Genomic DNA, 16,789 nt, shown 5'->3' with positions numbered 1-16,789 from the left:
AAAAAAAAAGATAAAAATAAACAGACGATTCAAAGCCCCAGTGTGCCTGGAGAAGGAGCATGTGGTGTCCACCAACATCCTCATGATTTTCAGGGAGAGGTGGGCACCACAAGGAATGGAGTGTTTTCTAACCCCCTGCAACTCTATTTTGATGTAATCCCTGCCCTCCCCTTCACTTTTTGATCATGCAGTATTGCCATTTGTCGAGAAGGGCACTGCTTATCACTGGCCACTTGAGTGTTTCCTTTCTTCCTGGTGGTGGAATATAAATAAAGATTTACACACTTGTTTTTCACTGTGCCCGACACCTGCGCACGCTCAATAAGAAAGAGAAAAAAAAAGAAAAGAAAACAAGTGATTCAGAAGGTCTTCTCATTCTGTGGATTGGCTCTGAGCTGGCTGGTCAGAACCCATGTACTGAGCATGTGTAAATAAAGGGTGACTTGGTGACCTCTGTGCAGTTATTTCAAAATTAACGTGAATGTCAACTGCGAGATAAAAGTTTGGGGGGAGATGTATAAGACTATTGAAGTGCTTCTGAAAGAGTCATTGTCTGAGATTGCATTTGGCAGAACATCTTAGAATCTTGTAGAGTGAAGACCTCATAGACTCAAAAACATTTACAGTACAGAGGAAGAACTTTTGGTCCATCATGTCCTCCGATATCCACAGGTCTCCTCATTTTCTTAATAAAGGCACACAATCCTTTATCCAAAACGCTCAGGACTAGCTGGGTTTTGGAATTAGGAACTTTTTGAATTTCGTAATAAGTGACAGCTCAACAGTGAAATTTTAAAAAAATCTTACGGAACAGCAGACTCAGTGTGAGTAACGGATCCTGAGGCAGAACTAAGGTCTGTCAGTGCTGGGCCACGCCCACCTATGTTGCATTGAGTGGGGTGGAGTTGGGTTAACTGTTTACATGCCAAACAACCTTGTAAATGAGATAAAAACTTCACAAAAAAAACCTTTCGATTTTGGAGCTTTTCGGATTTTAGGATTTCGGATAAAGAGTTGTCTACCTGTAGTAAGCTTAACAAGTCATCACCACAGGACACACCTACATGTGTCTTTCTTTTTAAAAGTGAAGAAAGAAATTACAGTGGATTAAAAAAAACTTCCGAATTAACCTTTATCTGTGGATATTGCTTTTAAAATAACTATGGTACCTCGGTGTATTTCAGTCTGATATAAATTTGTTAATATTGTTTTAACTCAGATGCTACCATTAGCGCATGTGAGCAACTGCAAGAAGCAGATCACACTCATTAATCCATTAGGTGTGAACCTGAAACACTACAAAAAAAGACTCCTCCACGCTATCCATTGCTATGAAAAGTAAGTAATCAATTAGTCCTTCCATAAATTAGTAAAAAAAATGAATGTGGTAAGAGCAGGTCACCTCAAGCAACTCACTGTTCTCTAGACCGTATCTGCAAGAGTATGTCAGACATTATTGTACCATGTAGATTGCTCTATTCTTCATTGAATCGACGGTCAATCCAATTCTTTGTTGCCCTTTACAACATCTTTCAGTTGTTGTAATACTAAATAACATGAGGACAGTTCCAGATGGGCCAGAAATCCTGGCCTAGCTTGCAACAGCTACTTTGTGTGAATGAATTAAAAAGTGGGAATCTATTATTGAAAATGAAGAGACAATTCCTATTGTATGATTAGCTTAGAGCTTTCTATTATTCTCAAATTTATCCTTTGTCTATTTCACTTATTTGTGTAATATAAATTTGTCTGTTAAGATATGTGGTTCATTTAAACTTTTGCAATGAATTTCCTTTAACTTGCTTCATACTTTGTGAATTTAAAATTTGGAGTCATCATGATTTTTTTTCCCTCTGAATCCTTTTCATTATTTGGTCTTGCACTATTTCAGCTACACTGGGCTCAGATTGTGATATTTTCCAGTTCTAATGTTGAATCACCAAGATTCAATATGGCACAACTCATGTTTACATAAATTATGAGCATCCGGCCCTGCTGAATTTCCCACTGATGACCATTATTAGTATGGACTGCAGGCATCTAGCTTGCTACTAGGAGCATATTAAAATATGGCAGGAAGGGTGGAGTTAAGAAATCTGGCAGGCAAACTACCTTTACAAGACTGAAGTTGATTTAAGTATATTATCGCGGTTTGCAGACTTTCCAAAGGCTATATTGAACAAAGAAAATGCTTGGTTTTTTTAAAAAAAAAGTCCATAATTATGTTCAGAATCATAGAATCCCTACAGTGTGGAAACAGGCCATTCAGCCCAACAAGTCTCTAAACAGACTCTAAAAAGAGCGCTCATTCAGACTCACACCCCTTACCCTATTCCTGTAACCCTGCATTTACCATTGCTGATCCACCTAATGTACACATCCCTAGACACTATGGGCAATTTAGTATATCGAATCCACCTAACCTATACATCTTTGGACTTTGGGAGAAAACCCATGCAGACATTGGGAGAATGTGCAAACTCCAGACAGACGGTCACCAGAGGCTAGAGTTGGTCATAAACACATAAGAAAGTTAAAGTACCACATACAGAAAGCAAATATTTAGAGATCACAACCCCACCCCAAAAAATCAAAGAACTGCAGATGCTGGAAATGGATGCAGGGGCGGCACGGTGGCTCAGTTTGGGGGAGTGGTGGGGGTTGCGGGGTACGTGTCACGGTGGCTCAGTGGTTAGCACTGCTGCCTCACAGCAGCAGAGACTCAGATTTGATTCCAGTCTCAGGCGACTTGACTGTGAGGAGATTGCAAGTTCTCCTAGTGTGTGGGGGGGTTCTTTCTGGGTGCTCTGGTTTTCTCCCACATTCCAGAGATGCGCAGGATAGGTGAATTAGCCAGGCTAAATTGTTCACAGTATTCAACGATGTGTAGGTTAGGTGCATTAGTCTGGGGTAAATGTAGAGTAGTGGGGAAATGGTCTGGGTGGGTTACTCTTCAAAAGGTTGGTCTGGACTGGTTGGGCCCAAGGACCTGTTTCCACACTGTAGGGATTCTATGGAAATCTAAAACAAAAATAGCAATTGCTGGAGAAATTCAGCAGGTATGGCAGCATCTGTGGAGAGAAAGCAGAGTTAATGTTTCAGGGCCAGTGATCCGTTTCCCCAAGACGTAGACTAGCGTTCATTTTTAAATTTGTGAGTTAGAAATGAAATGAGCCACATTATATTCCAATGATCTACATCAAGCGAGTAACTAATGTAGTGGACTATGCTGCTCTTGAACAGCTTGAAACTCGACTGCTGCATTTGCTAGAGGTAGTCTCACTCACTGAGTTACCTGAGGGCAAGATAAAAGCTGCAGATCCTGTAACCACATGTAACCCATCAAGTAAAACAAATTTCAAGGTGAGAGGGGAGAGATTTAAAAGGGACCTAAGGGGCAACTTTTTCATGCAGAGGATGATGGGTGTATGGAATGAGGTGCCAGAAGAAGTGGTGGAGGCTGGTACAATTACAACATTCAAAAGGCATTTGGATGCATATATGAATAGGAAGGTTTTAGAGGGATGGGACAAAGTGCTGGCAAATGGGACTACATTTATTTAGGATATCTTCCAAAGGTAGACTGGGACTGCCATAGTGTTAAGGGTTTAGATAGGGAGAAATTTGTTAAATGTCTACAAGATAATTTTCGGATTCAGTATGTGGATGTTCCTACCAGAGAAGGTGCAAAACCTGACCTACTAATGGGAACAGAGGCAGGGCAGGTGACTGGGGTGTCAGTGGGAGAACACTTTGGGGCCAGCGACCGTAATTCTATTTGTTTTAAAATAGTGGTGGAAAGGCTGGTAGGTGTAGGGAATGCTGGATGACTAGAGAAATTGAGGTTTTGGTTAAGAAAAACAAAGAAGCATATGTCAGGTATAGACAGGAGAGATCGAGTGAATCCTGAGAGTATAAAGGCAGTAGAAGTGCCCTTAAGAGGGAAATCAGGAGGGCAAAAAGGGGACATGAGATAGCTTTGGCAAAAAGGATTAAGGAGAATCCAAATGGTTTTTTACAAATACATTAAGGACAAAAGGATATCCAGGGAGACAATAGGGCCCCTCAGCAAGGTAGGCCATGTGTGGAGCTGCAGGAAATGGGTGAGATACTAAACGAGTATTTTGCATCGGTGTTTACTGTGGAGAAGGACATGGAAGATAGAGAATGTAGGCAAATAGATGGCGACATCTTGAAAAATGTCCATATGACAGAGGAGGAAGTTCTGGATGTCTTGAAACTGATAAAAGTGGATAAATCCCCAGGACCTGATCAGGTGTACTCTAGAGCTCTGTGGGAAGCTAAGAAACCAATTGCTGGGCTCCTTGCTGAGATATTTGCATCATTGATGGTCACAGGTGAGGTGCTGGAAGACTGAAGGTTGGTTAATATGGTCCCACTATTTAAAAAGGTCGTAAGGAAAAGCCAGGGAACTATAGACCGGTGAGCCTGACATCGGTGGTGGACAAGGTATTAGAGAGAATCCTGAGGGACAGGATTTACATGCATTTGGAAAGGTAAGGACTGATTAGGTTTAGTCAGCATGGTTTTGTGCATGGGAGATCATGCCTCATGAACTTGGTTGAGTTTTTTGAACAAGTAACAAACAGGATTGATGAGGACAAAGCAGTGGAGGTGATCTATATGTACTTCATTAAGGTGTTTGACATGTTCTCCATGGGAAACTGGTTACCAAGGTTAGATCTCATGGAATACAAGGAGAACTAACCATTTGGATACAGAACTGGCTAGAAGGTAGAGGACCTTCGGTGGTGGGGGGTTGCTTTTTTAGATTGGAGGCCTGTGACCAGTGGTGTGTCACAATGATCAGTGCTGGGTCCACTAATTGTCATAATTTATATAAATGATTTGAATGTGACCGTAAGAGGTATAGTTAGTAAGTTTGCAAATGATATCAAAATTGGAGGTGTAGTGGACAGCGAAGAAGGTTACCTCAGACTACAATGAGATCTTGATCAGATGGGTGAGCGGGCTGAAGAGTGGCAGATTCAGTTTAATTTAGATAAATGTGAGGTGCTGTTTTTCAAAAAGCAAATCAGAGCAAGACTCATACACTTAATGGTAAGGTCCTCGGGAGTATTGCTGAACAGAGACCTTGAAATGCAGGTTCATAGTTACTTGAAAGTAGCATTGCAGGTAGATAGGATCGTGAAGAAGGCACTTGGTGTGCTTTCTTTTATTGGTCAGAACATTGAGTATAGGGTCCGGAGGTCATGTTGCAGCTGTACAGGACATTAGTTTGGCCATTTTTGGAATATTGCGTTCAATTCTCATCTTCCTATGTGAAATTTGAAAGGGTTCAGAAAAGATTTACAAGGATGTTGCCAGGATTGGAGGATTTGAGCTATAGGGAGAGGCTGAACAGGCTAGGGCTGTTTTCCCTGGAGCGTCAGAGGTTGAGGGGTGACCTTATAGAGGTTTATAAAATCATGAGGGGCATGGATAGGATAAATAGACAGTCTTTTCCCTGGTGTGTGGGAGTCCAGAACTAAAGGGCATAGGTTTACGGTGAGAGGGGAATGATATAAAAGGGTCCTAAGGGGCAACTTCTTCATGCAGAGTGTGGTGTGTGTTTGGAATGAGCTGCCAGAGGAAGTGATGGAGGCTGGTACAATTACAGCATTTAAAAGGCATCTGGATGGGTATATGAGTAGGAAAGGTTTGGACCAATATGGGCCAGGTGCTGGCAAATGGGACTACATTAGATTAGGATAACTGGCCGGCATGGATGAGTTGGACTGAGGGGTCTGTTTCTGTGCTGCACATCTCTATGATTCTTATCTAAAGGTTGACTGAGAAAATTACACCTGTGCAGGATGGGTAAAGTATCATTTAAATGAGCTTCAACCATTGCAGCGTGTGCAATGTGGGGTGTAATGTAGTTGTGATGAGAAAATAGTATATCCTTTTTTTTTGGTAACATTGCTTTTGAAAATGACAAGTCCCATTTCTATTAATGTGATAATTATCAGGCAGTGTGTATCTAATATCTAATTATTTAAATAATGCGACGCTGAGTATTCCCAGACATTTTAAAATGTAATTGCATATTTTTCAATGCAATGTAATATGTTTAACAACGCTGCTCTTAGGGAACATCTGTTCTCATTCACTGTAAATGCATTGATGGAAACATTCTGCTCCTGGTGCGGCATACCTTGCAAAAGCTTAAAAGTAATCTTTTAGAACATAACTATAAGTTAACTAGAAATTCTGACCACTGGACATTTCCCTACTGGATTGGCTACACATAATAACCAGGTAAAAACAATGACTGCAGATGCTGGAAACCAGATTCTGGATTAGTGGTGCTGAAAGAGCACAGCAGTTCAGGCAGCATCCAAGGAGCAGCAAAGTCGACGTTTCGGGCAAAAGCCCTTCATCAGGAATAAAGGCAGTGAGCCTGAAGTGTGGAGAGATAAGCTAGAGGGGGGTGGGAGTGAGGGTGGGGAGGGTGGGGGAGGAGGGTGGGGGTGGGGAGAAAGTAGCATAGAGTACAATGGGTGAGTGGGGGAGGGGATGAAGGTGATAGGTCAGGGAGGAGAGGGTGGAATGGATAGGTGGAAAAGGAGATAGGCAGGTAGGACAAGTTCGGACAAGTCATGGGGACAGTGCTGAGCTGGAAGTTTGGAACTAGGTTGAGGTGGGGGAAGGAGAAATGAGGAAACTGTTGAAGTCCACATGGGGTTGAAGTGTTGAAGTGGGGTTGAAGTGTTCCGAGGCGGAAGATGAGGCATTCTTCTTCCAGGCATCTGGTGGTGAGGGAGCGGCGGTGAAGGAGGCCCAGGACCTCCATGTCCTCGGCAGAGTGGAAGGGGGAGTTGAAATGTTGAGCCACAGGACGGTGTGGTTGATTGGTGCTGGTGTCCCGGAGATGTTCCCTAAAGCACTCTGCTAGGAGGCGCCCAGTCTCCCCAATGTAGAGGAGACTGCATCGGGAGCAACGGATACAATAAATGATATTAGTGGATGTTCAAGTAAAACTTTGATGGATGTGGAAGGCTCCTTTAGGGCCTTGGATAGAGGTGAGGGAGGAGGTGTGGGCGCAGGTTTTACAGTTCCTGCGGTGGCAGGGGAAGATGCCAGGATGGGAGGGAGGGTTGTAGGGGGGCGTGGACCTGACCAGGTAGTCACAGAGGGAACGGTCTTTGCGGAAGGCAGAAAGGGGTGGGGAGGGAATAACTAGACAAAAACATTCTCCGTTATTGAATAATTTGGTTACATTTCACCATTTCTAACTGCTTTCTGGCAAGCTGATGGTTAGAAAGTAATACGCAGACTTCCACCAAAGCCTGAGCAACTGCTTTGTAGCATTGTTATCCAGGTTTTTGTCTCCTGCATATCTGTGACTTAAAAATTAGTGCACTGTCTCAATGCTGTGTAATAAGACATTGAATGAACTCTTCACCTTCTCCATCATTAATAGGCAATCAGTGCATGTGAAAAGAATCTCTCTGGGCATCAGTAAATGGTGGCCTTTAAGGTCTTCATCCATGATCTCTGCACCATGGCCTGAGACAGAGCTCCTTCTCCAGCAAGCTACTTCATGGGCGGTGTTATCCTCCTGATGCTTGCCCAGGTTGGATGTGGCTGGATTCTTCCACTCTGCCCTCTGACCTATATGCATGGCGTCAGTGTCTGAGTTGCTGCTTGCTAATGATAAGTTGGTGACACTTCCTTATCTTTAGTTCTGCTATCTTCTTGCTCTGCTCACTCAGTTGTATGAGGAACTCCTGGACCTGAAATGTGTGAAAGGGATAAAGGTTAGCATTTAGCTGCACTTTGCTGACTTTAAATCCATTTATTGCTGTATCACGACTCAAATAAAATTGAAAATAGAAGGATCCATTTTTTTAAAGATCTAATGATAAAATTAAGCACAGAATTCATCAGAGTGATAAGGAAGACAATGGGCAAAACTTACAATTTCAGCAGAATGAGAAGAAGCTTTGGAGTTGTTCTAACCTCAGACCCCCCAGCCCCAGACTGAAGTCTCTTTCTGTCTCTCTGGAGGAAGTTGTGCCCTGGGGAGCTGAATGCCTGGAAAGTCCATCTAATTGTGCTGGAGCTCATTAACAGTAGCATTAGCAGATGGTAGAAAGGAGGATTATGTCAGTCCCTGAATGGTAAGTTCTTTAGAGTGCAGAGTGAGGGAGGAAGGGACTGTGTGAAAGTTTAGGGGTTAGTACCCAAAATATATTTAGGGTGTTGTGTAAGGGTTTAAATGTGCACCCCATCCTTCATCTTATTGTCTATGTCATATAAAAATGGCCTGCTCACTCCCGCCCGCTCTCTCACATCAGATGTATTATAGTGTCCACTGTGTATCCTTCAGATCAATACACTTGTCATCAACCTAAGCCACCCTTCATTACTTATTTACCAGTTTCAGGGCCCACCCACCTTATGTATTGATAGTGACTTTGGGAGTGGGTGTGAAAGTGATACTGTAGCTACCCTACTTATTTTATATCCCCCCCCATTCTACTGAAACTCTGCCCAGTGAGGCTGTGGAACACCTAATCCTAAGTTTATCGCCCTTGTGTGTTGGAATTGCGTACAATATTTATTCTGTACATGCTCATGTACAAGAATGTAGCTTGTAGGTAACTTAGTGATGACTTTACTGGTGAGTTTTGTAGTGTTGGATACATCGGAATCTGAGCAGTGATGTATCATTTACCAACAACAACACTTATGTTTATACAGGACCTTAAGACACCATTATTTATTGAAATGTTATTTTTCCAGGAACCTCTTTTGCATTTGCAAGCTAGTTAACATTGGGCTTCAAACAATATCATTCATTCATCTAAATACAAAAAGGTGCTACCTTTGATGAATTGACATTAAATCAAAAGCTTCCAAATTTGTTTGTAGTTAATAATTGCCAACACTTCTTTCTCTTTTGCAAGGCGTCTAAATTTAATTGTATGGAGAGCATTATCTCAGGAGGAGCGAGATAAGTAAGTAACAATATTCTTTATAAATCTGTGCTTTTGCATTTTTGTTGCAGTTACATTTAGATTTTGATTATTACTTTTTTTCTGTGTGCATTCATTTTGGACAAGGTTCAATAGTGATAAACCAATCTCATTTGGAGACCACAGAGAGGCCTTACTGCAAGCATTGGACAGAATGGATTGGCCTATTGCTCAGGAAGATATTACATTATTGGAAGATGAAATCCAGACTGGTTATACATATAAACAACAGACCTCAGACCTCCAGAAGGCTGTTCGAGAAAAGGTTTGTAAATCTTCTTCAGGATTTTTGAGCAATGACTCTAACACAGAACCTGATCTGGGTTCAAAGGATTTCAAATATTTCACTTCATGAATGATGGCTTACTAATTCTTGTGAAGAATTGACATCTAAAATTGGGAGTAAGTACATTAGAGTCCTTCCCCTGATTTCTATATCCACATTATTCCTCTCACTTGCGTGAACACACACACAAATTATTCATTTAGAAATCTACCTACATCCTCCGGCTCCACACACAATTTACCCCATGGTCCTTAATGGGCCATACTTTTTCCCTCCTTACCTATTAGTTTATTGTGCCTGGAAAATAACTTTGGATTTTCCTTTATTTTACCTTCCATTATTATTTCAATTCCCCCTTTTGCTCCTTTAATTTCCTTTTTCAGTTTCCCTTTGCACATTCTGTACTCCTTTAAGGCTTCTGCTGCTTTTGTGATCAGAGCAGACCTGACTGGGATCAGAAGCACGTTTAGCTTTCCCTCCTGTCAAGTCTCCTAAGATCTCGTATGATTCAATAAGGTTGCCTTTCATTCTTCTAAATTCTAATAAGCATAGACCCAACCTTTTCTAATAAGAAAATGCCTGGGACTCACCTAATAAACTTCCTCTGGTCTGCCTCCAATGCAGGTAAGGGGATCAAAACTGTTCACAATATTCAGAGTGTAGTTTAACTCATGCCTAGTATAGTTTCAGAAGCATTTCCTATTTCTGTATTCCATTCCATTAGAAATAAAGACCTACATTCCATTTCCTATCACCTGCTGAACTTAAATGATAGTTTTAATGATCTATACATGGGGACTTTGAAATCTCTTTGTGCTGCAGCTTTCTCATGTCTTTTTCAATTTAAATAATATTCATAGAACATAGAACATAGAACATAGAACAATACAGCACAGAACAGGCCCTTCGGCCCACGATGTTGTGCCGAACTTCTATCCTAGATTAAGCACCCATCCATGTACCTATCCAAATGCCGCTTAAAGGTCGCCAATGAATCTGACTCTACCACTCCCTCGGGCAGCGCATTCCATGCCCCCACCACTCTCTGGGTAAAGAACCCACCCCTGACATCTCCCCTATACCTTCCACCCTTCACCTTAAATTTATGTCCCCTTGTAACACTCTGTTGTACCCGGGGAAAAAGTTTCTGACTGTCTACTCTATCTATTCCTCTGATCATCTTATAAACCTCGATCAAGTCACCCCTCATCCTTCGCCGTTCCAACGAGAAAAGGCCGAGAACTCTCAACCTATCCTCGTACGACCTACTCTCCATTCCAGGCAACATCCTGGTAAATCTTCTCTGCACCCTCTCCAAAGCTTCCACATCTTTCCTAAAGTGAGGCGACCAGAACTGCACACAGTACTCCAAATGTGGCCTAACCAAAGTCCTGTTCAGCTCCTCTATTCCCGCTAAAGTGCATAACCTTACATTTCCCCATATAAAATTCCATCTGCCAAGTTTTTGCCCACTTGCTTAACCTGTCCATATCTCTCTGCTGGCTCTTTATGTCCTCCTTACTACTTGAATTCCCACGTTTTCTTTCTTTGCCTTCTGCCATCCTCACCTGGCCTGGTCAACATGTCACTCCAGACCCACAGCGATGTGGTTGATGCTTAAATGCCCTCTGGGCAATTAGAGATGGACAATAAATGGTGGCCTAGCCAGAAACTGCCCTCATCCCGTGAACAAATCAAAATATCTCTTCACATTGTTCCTCATATTGCTGAACAATGTGTTGCTGGAAAAGCGCAGTAGGTCAGGCAGCATCCAAGGAGCAGGAGAATCGAGCATAAGCCCTTCTTCAGGAATGAGGAGGGTGTGCCAAGCAGGCTAAGATAAAAGGTAGGGAGGAGGGACTTGGGGGAGGGGCGTTGGGAATGCAATAGGTGGAAGGAGGTTAAGGTGAGGGTGATAGGCCGGAGAGGGGGTGGGGCGGAGAGGTCGGGAAGAAGATTGCAGGTCAAGAAGGCGGTGCTGAGTCCGAGGGTTGGGACTGAGATAAGGTGGGGGGAGGGGAAATGAGAAAACTGGAGAAATCTGCATTCATCCCTTGTGGTTGGAGGGTTCCTAGGCGGAAGATGAGGCGCTCTTCCTCCAGCCGTTGTGTTGCTTTGGTCTGGTGATGGAGGAGTCCAAGGACCTGCATGTCCTTGACAGAGTGGGAGGGGGAGTTAAAGTGTTCAGCCACGGGGTGGTTGGGTTGGTTGGTCCGGGTGTCCCAGAGGTGTTCTCTGAAATGTTCCGCAAGTAGGCGGCCTGTCTCCCCAATGTAGAGGAGGTGACATCGGGTGCAGCGGATGCAGTAAATGATGTGTGTGGAGGTGCAGGTGAATTTGTGATGGATTTGGAAGGGTCCCTTGTGGCCTTGGAGGAAAGCGAGGGGGGAGGTGTGGGCACAAGTTTTACATTTCTTTTGGTTGTAGGGGAAGGTGCCGGGAGTGGAGGTTGGATTGATGGGGGGGTGTGGACCTGATGAGGGAGTCGCGGAGGGAGTGGTCTGTCTGGAACGCTGATAGGAGAGTGGAGGAAAATATATCCTTGGAGGTGGGGTCTGTTTGGAGGTGGCGCCTACTTGCACCCGATGTGGCCTCCTCTACATTAGGAAGACAGGCTGCCTACTTGCAGAACGTTTCAGAGAACACCTCTGGGAAACCCGGACCAACCAACCCAACCGCCCCGTGGCTGAACACTTTAACTCCCCCTCCCACTCCGCCAAGGACATGCAGGTCCTTGGCCTCTTCCATCGCCATACCATGGCAACACGACGCCTGGAGGAAGAGCGCCTCATCTTCTGCCTAGGAACCCTCCAACCACAAGGGATGAACACAGATTTCTCCAGCTTTCTCATTTCCCCTCCCCCCACCTTATCTCAGTCCCAACCCTCGGACTCAGCACCGCCTTCTTGACCTGCAATCTTCTTCCTGACCTCTCCGCCCCACCCCCTCTCCGGCCTATCACCCTCACCTTAACCTCCTTCCACCTATCGCATTCCCAACGCCCCTCCCCCAAGTCCCTCCTCCCTACCTTTTATCTTAGCCTGCTTGGCACACCCTCCTCATTCCTGAAGAAGGGCTCATGCCCGAAACGTCGATTCTCCTGCTCCTTGGATGCTGCCTGACCTGCTGCGCTTTTCCAGCAACACATTGTTCAGCTCTGATCTCCAGCATCTGCAGTCCTCACTTCCTCATATTGCTCAGCCAACTAATTCAAATATTACTTATATCCCAATCGGTCCTTATTTGGCACATCTTTAACTTTAGTGTGATAAGCATTGCTTACATTTTACAAGAGCTGTCGGCATTCTGTTTTATCTCCACCTTTAGATCAGCTTATTATTCTTTATGCTTTGCTACATATATACATCTGGCCCTTCATATAAGCCAGATATCCCAAGGTCACCATATGTCATTAGGGTCTACAGGGAAGTTATTTAAACTGTATGACATGCTCTTCCTACACTCCGCAACTTAACAGTTCTCATGGCTGGATAGAGTCTTGTGTATGGTCTGTATACAGGATCTCTATCCTGTTAATGCTGGCTAACTCTGTGTCTTACAATTGTGCACTCCACAACCACCTAATGAAGGAGCAGCGCTCCAAAAGCTAGCGCTTCCAATTAAACCTATTGGACTATAACCTGGTGTTGTGTGATTTTTAACTTCCATTTGGTGCATTTTACATCTTAGACCTTGGGGCTCAGCTTCTTAGATTCTGGCTACATTGGTTCCTCCTAGTTGCAATGCACAATATACAATGAGAATGTTATCTGTTTAATTCAGAAGACATAAAATGACTTTGAACTGTTAAACATTTGGTAACCTAAGGAGAAATTGTCCTATAAAGCCTGTAGTAAATGTACACATTGATAATGGCCTTGTTTATGAATAACTTTAATTCACGGAGATGTCTTTCTGAATGCCCTTAATCCTCATCCTGCAATAATGAATTTTATAGTTGACTGCAAACAAGAAATCCACTGTATGCATTCTATTTACTACTGTCACTGACGCTTATGAACCTGAGAATGTAATGATAAAAATAGCTGTGTTGAAGGCATGCTTATTTCATCTCTTTCACAAAATTATAAAGATGGCAGGTTATTCCTTTGTAAAACCATTTTGTTTTTGTCTCAGGATTTCTATTTCTACATTATTCTCTCCAGGAGCCAGAAAACATGCATCATGTTCCCAGGAACCATAGTCCCAGTGTACAGAATGCCACAAAACAGGACAGAACTAGATTGGATGCACTCAGAGGTCAGAGGGTAATTGCAAGGTCAGAAGTTGATGGTTTTTACTACCCAGGTGAGTTGGATGTCAGATGTTTTCTTGGATTACCAGGAGGCCTAGCGTAAATCTGTTTCAAAGTTTAACGGTTGCCATGTAGGTTACTGGAGGCTTAAGACTGTTCATTAAAGCTACTCGCACTGAAAAATATTCTTGCCAGCGAGGAATGGAGGAGGAGTAATTTCTGTTGAAATGTGAAGTACGTCCCCTAACCTTTATGATAATTGGAAGTGATTCAGTGAGTATTAAACTCCAATTTATACTTGAAATCATGACAGCTCAGTTCCGAATATTCTCAAATATTTCATCTCTTTTGCAATGTGTGCATGTATTTCCCCATCACACTGAAATAATAGAGATCCCCATTAAGCTATAATGTACTTTATTTTCAATAGCATTAGTAGAGTCATAGAGCTATACAGATCCAATCCCTTGCAGTTTAGAAATGGTATAACTGAAATGACTGCTATATTCTCATCATTTCACCTTCTTCTCAAAATAACACAATATAGTGGGTAGCCATGAAAGGCATGTGGAAGATGTACAGGGAACTAATGCATGGGGGAGCAGGGAAAAACGATTTCTGTTCTTATCCACCGCAGACATCAGCAACAATGGGAAAAAAAAATCAGGTCCTATAGTCCCCAGTGCAAAACTATGGCTACAAAAGCAGATCAAAGATGATAAATTCTGTGGCAAGTGACTTGTCGCCTGATTTGCTAAGCTCTCCCTATGCACAGGACGTAAGTCAGGAATATGATGAATACTCTCTACTTGTCTGGATGAATGTGCTGCCAATGCCACTGAAGACCTTCACCACTTTATCCATTATCTGTAATTGTCACTCACTGCATCATCCTTGCACAATGGCAGCAATGTGTTGCACAACAACTCAGGAAGGCTCCTTTGAAATCACACTCCACAACCACGATCTCCACCACCTCAAAGAAGAAGGGGAACAAATGCATGGGAACACCATTCTGTCCAATTCACATAGCATAATGACTTGGAGCTAAATCACTGTTCCATCATTGACACTGGGTCAAAAACTTGGAGCTCCCTGTCGATCTGCACTGTGGGTACATCTACATCACGTGGATTGCAGTTCCATATCAATATGATTAACTCTTAATCTCTCTCTGAAGTGAACCTAGTAGGCATGTATCAATATCACTCCATTAAATAACAGATGTCCTGAGCTAGCAACACTGTGAGGCACCATCAGATCATAGCTTGTGGCAGTTTTATTTTTCTTTATTCACAGGATGTGGGTGTCACTAGCTAGGTCAGCAATTATTGCTCATCCCTTATTGCACTTGAGAAGGCGATGGTGAGGTGCCACCTTGAACTGCAGCAGTCCATTTGCTGTAGGTGGACCTGTAATGTGATTAGGGAGGGAGTTCCAGAATTTTGACCCAGCAACACTGAAGTAATGGCAATATGATTCCAAATCAGGATGGTAAGTGGCTTAGAGAGGAACTTGCAGATGCTGGTGTTCCCATGATTCTGTTGCCTTTGTCTTTCTAGGTGGAAGTGATTGTGGGCTTGGAAGGTGCTGTCTTATGAGCCTTGGTGAATTTCTGCAGTGCATCTTGTAGATGGTACAGTCTGCTGCTGCCAAGCATCAGTGGTGGAGGGAGTGGATGCTTGTGGATGGGGTGCCAATCAAGTGGGCTGCTTTGTCCTGGATGATGTCAAGCTTCTAGAGTGTTGGAGCTGCACTCATCCAGGCAATTAGGCAGGATTCCAACACACCTGAACATTATGCCTCATAGATGGGGATAAATGCTGTGGATTCAGGAGGTGAGATACTTGTTGAAAACCTCCTAGCTCTCACTGCTCTTGTAATCACAGTAGTTTACATTGTATGGTTGGTTCTGTTCAACTTTTACTCAATGACTCTCTTGTCCTGCTATTTGTGTACAGGACGCACCTGGGCAATTTTTCATATTCTTGGGTAGATGCCAGTGTTTAGCAGAATTGGAACAGCTTGGCTGGGGGTGCAGCGAGTTCTGGAGCACGTGAAGAATGTTATCAGGGCACATACTCTTGGCTGTATCCAATACCTCCAACTGTTTCCTAATATTACATGGAGTGAATCAAATTGGCCAATGACTGGCATCTGTGAGTCTGGGGACCTTCCACTTGGCACTTCTGGCTGGGGATGGTTGTGAATGCTTCAGCCTTATCTTTACTCTGATATGCTGAGTTGACCCTTGAATGAGGATGGTGATTTTTTGGAGCCTCCTCCTCCAGAACAGAACCCACCACCACTTTCTCAAAACAGCTGGAAATGGTACTAAATATTGGACTTGACGATGATGGTTACACTGAGAATTTATGGAAAACACAAACATGGTGACTGCTCATAGTCAGATCTTAAAGACAAACTGTCTTTGTGACTTGCCCTCACACAATATTGGAATTTTTAAAATTATTCAACATATGGGGTGGGGAAACAACGCCAAATTTAGATAACTATGCTTTGAATATATTTGTTCCTCAGTAACACTATTTGTATGTAAAATGATGCACATAAAGATATCTGGAAATCAAAAAGTGATGTATAATCCCTTGGGGTAATATTTTGTTCTATTATGTTAAATACATTCAACAGTTTTATGTTTATTTCTTTTTTATCATTTCTTTTTATCATAATTTTATGTACATTTAAACACATTTAATTGCTATTTTTCATTGCATTATAATTCGCTTGTAGCTGAATTATTAATGTTTTTATTCATTGAAATGTTATGGATATGCTGACTGGGCCAGCATTTATTGCCCATCTCCAACTGCCCTTGTAAGGTTGATGTTGAGCCATTTCTTTGAACTGCTGTAGTTGTTATGATACCAGTACCCTTTGGGATGTACAGAGGAAGTGCCAAGATTTTAACCAGTAACCATAAAGTAATGATGATATATTTCGAAGTTAACATGGGATGTTTTATGGAGGGTGAAGTGGGAGATAGCATTGGGCAGGGTGACACTAGGCACACAGGCACACAAGATGGCCGCTGAGCCATAAGTTGGCCACCTGACACATGAGATGGCCACCAGACCACAATATGGAGAGAAACAGCAGAGCAAATATAGACACTGCCTGGGACCACCAGAATGCCAGCACAATGCACTCACAACCTAGTTGATTAGTTTAAGGCGGGTGGGTTTAAGAATACACGTGAGTAATGTATACTGCCCACCAAAG

General features: G+C 42.9%; 1 protein-coding gene across 1 annotated transcript in view; it reads left to right on the top strand.

Moving 5' to 3' along the window:
• LOC140481049 (von Willebrand factor A domain-containing protein 3B-like) overlaps nt 1–16,789 on the top strand; it is a 162,519-nt gene that overhangs the window by 109,132 nt on the left and 36,598 nt on the right. Inside the window, exons 20-23 of the mRNA XM_072576643.1 lie at nt 1,220–1,338; nt 8,937–8,987; nt 9,093–9,270; nt 13,458–13,599. Of these exons, the coding sequence (XP_072432744.1) occupies nt 1,220–1,338; nt 8,937–8,987; nt 9,093–9,270; nt 13,458–13,599 (490 nt within the window). The remainder of the gene's footprint in view (nt 1–1,219; nt 1,339–8,936; nt 8,988–9,092; nt 9,271–13,457; nt 13,600–16,789) is intronic.

The sequence above is a fragment of the Chiloscyllium punctatum genome, chromosome 9 (genome assembly GCF_047496795.1).
Source record: "Chiloscyllium punctatum isolate Juve2018m chromosome 9, sChiPun1.3, whole genome shotgun sequence".
NCBI classification, from domain to species: domain Eukaryota; kingdom Metazoa; phylum Chordata; class Chondrichthyes; order Orectolobiformes; family Hemiscylliidae; genus Chiloscyllium; species Chiloscyllium punctatum.
This window is presented reverse-complemented; position numbering and strand designations above follow the sequence as displayed.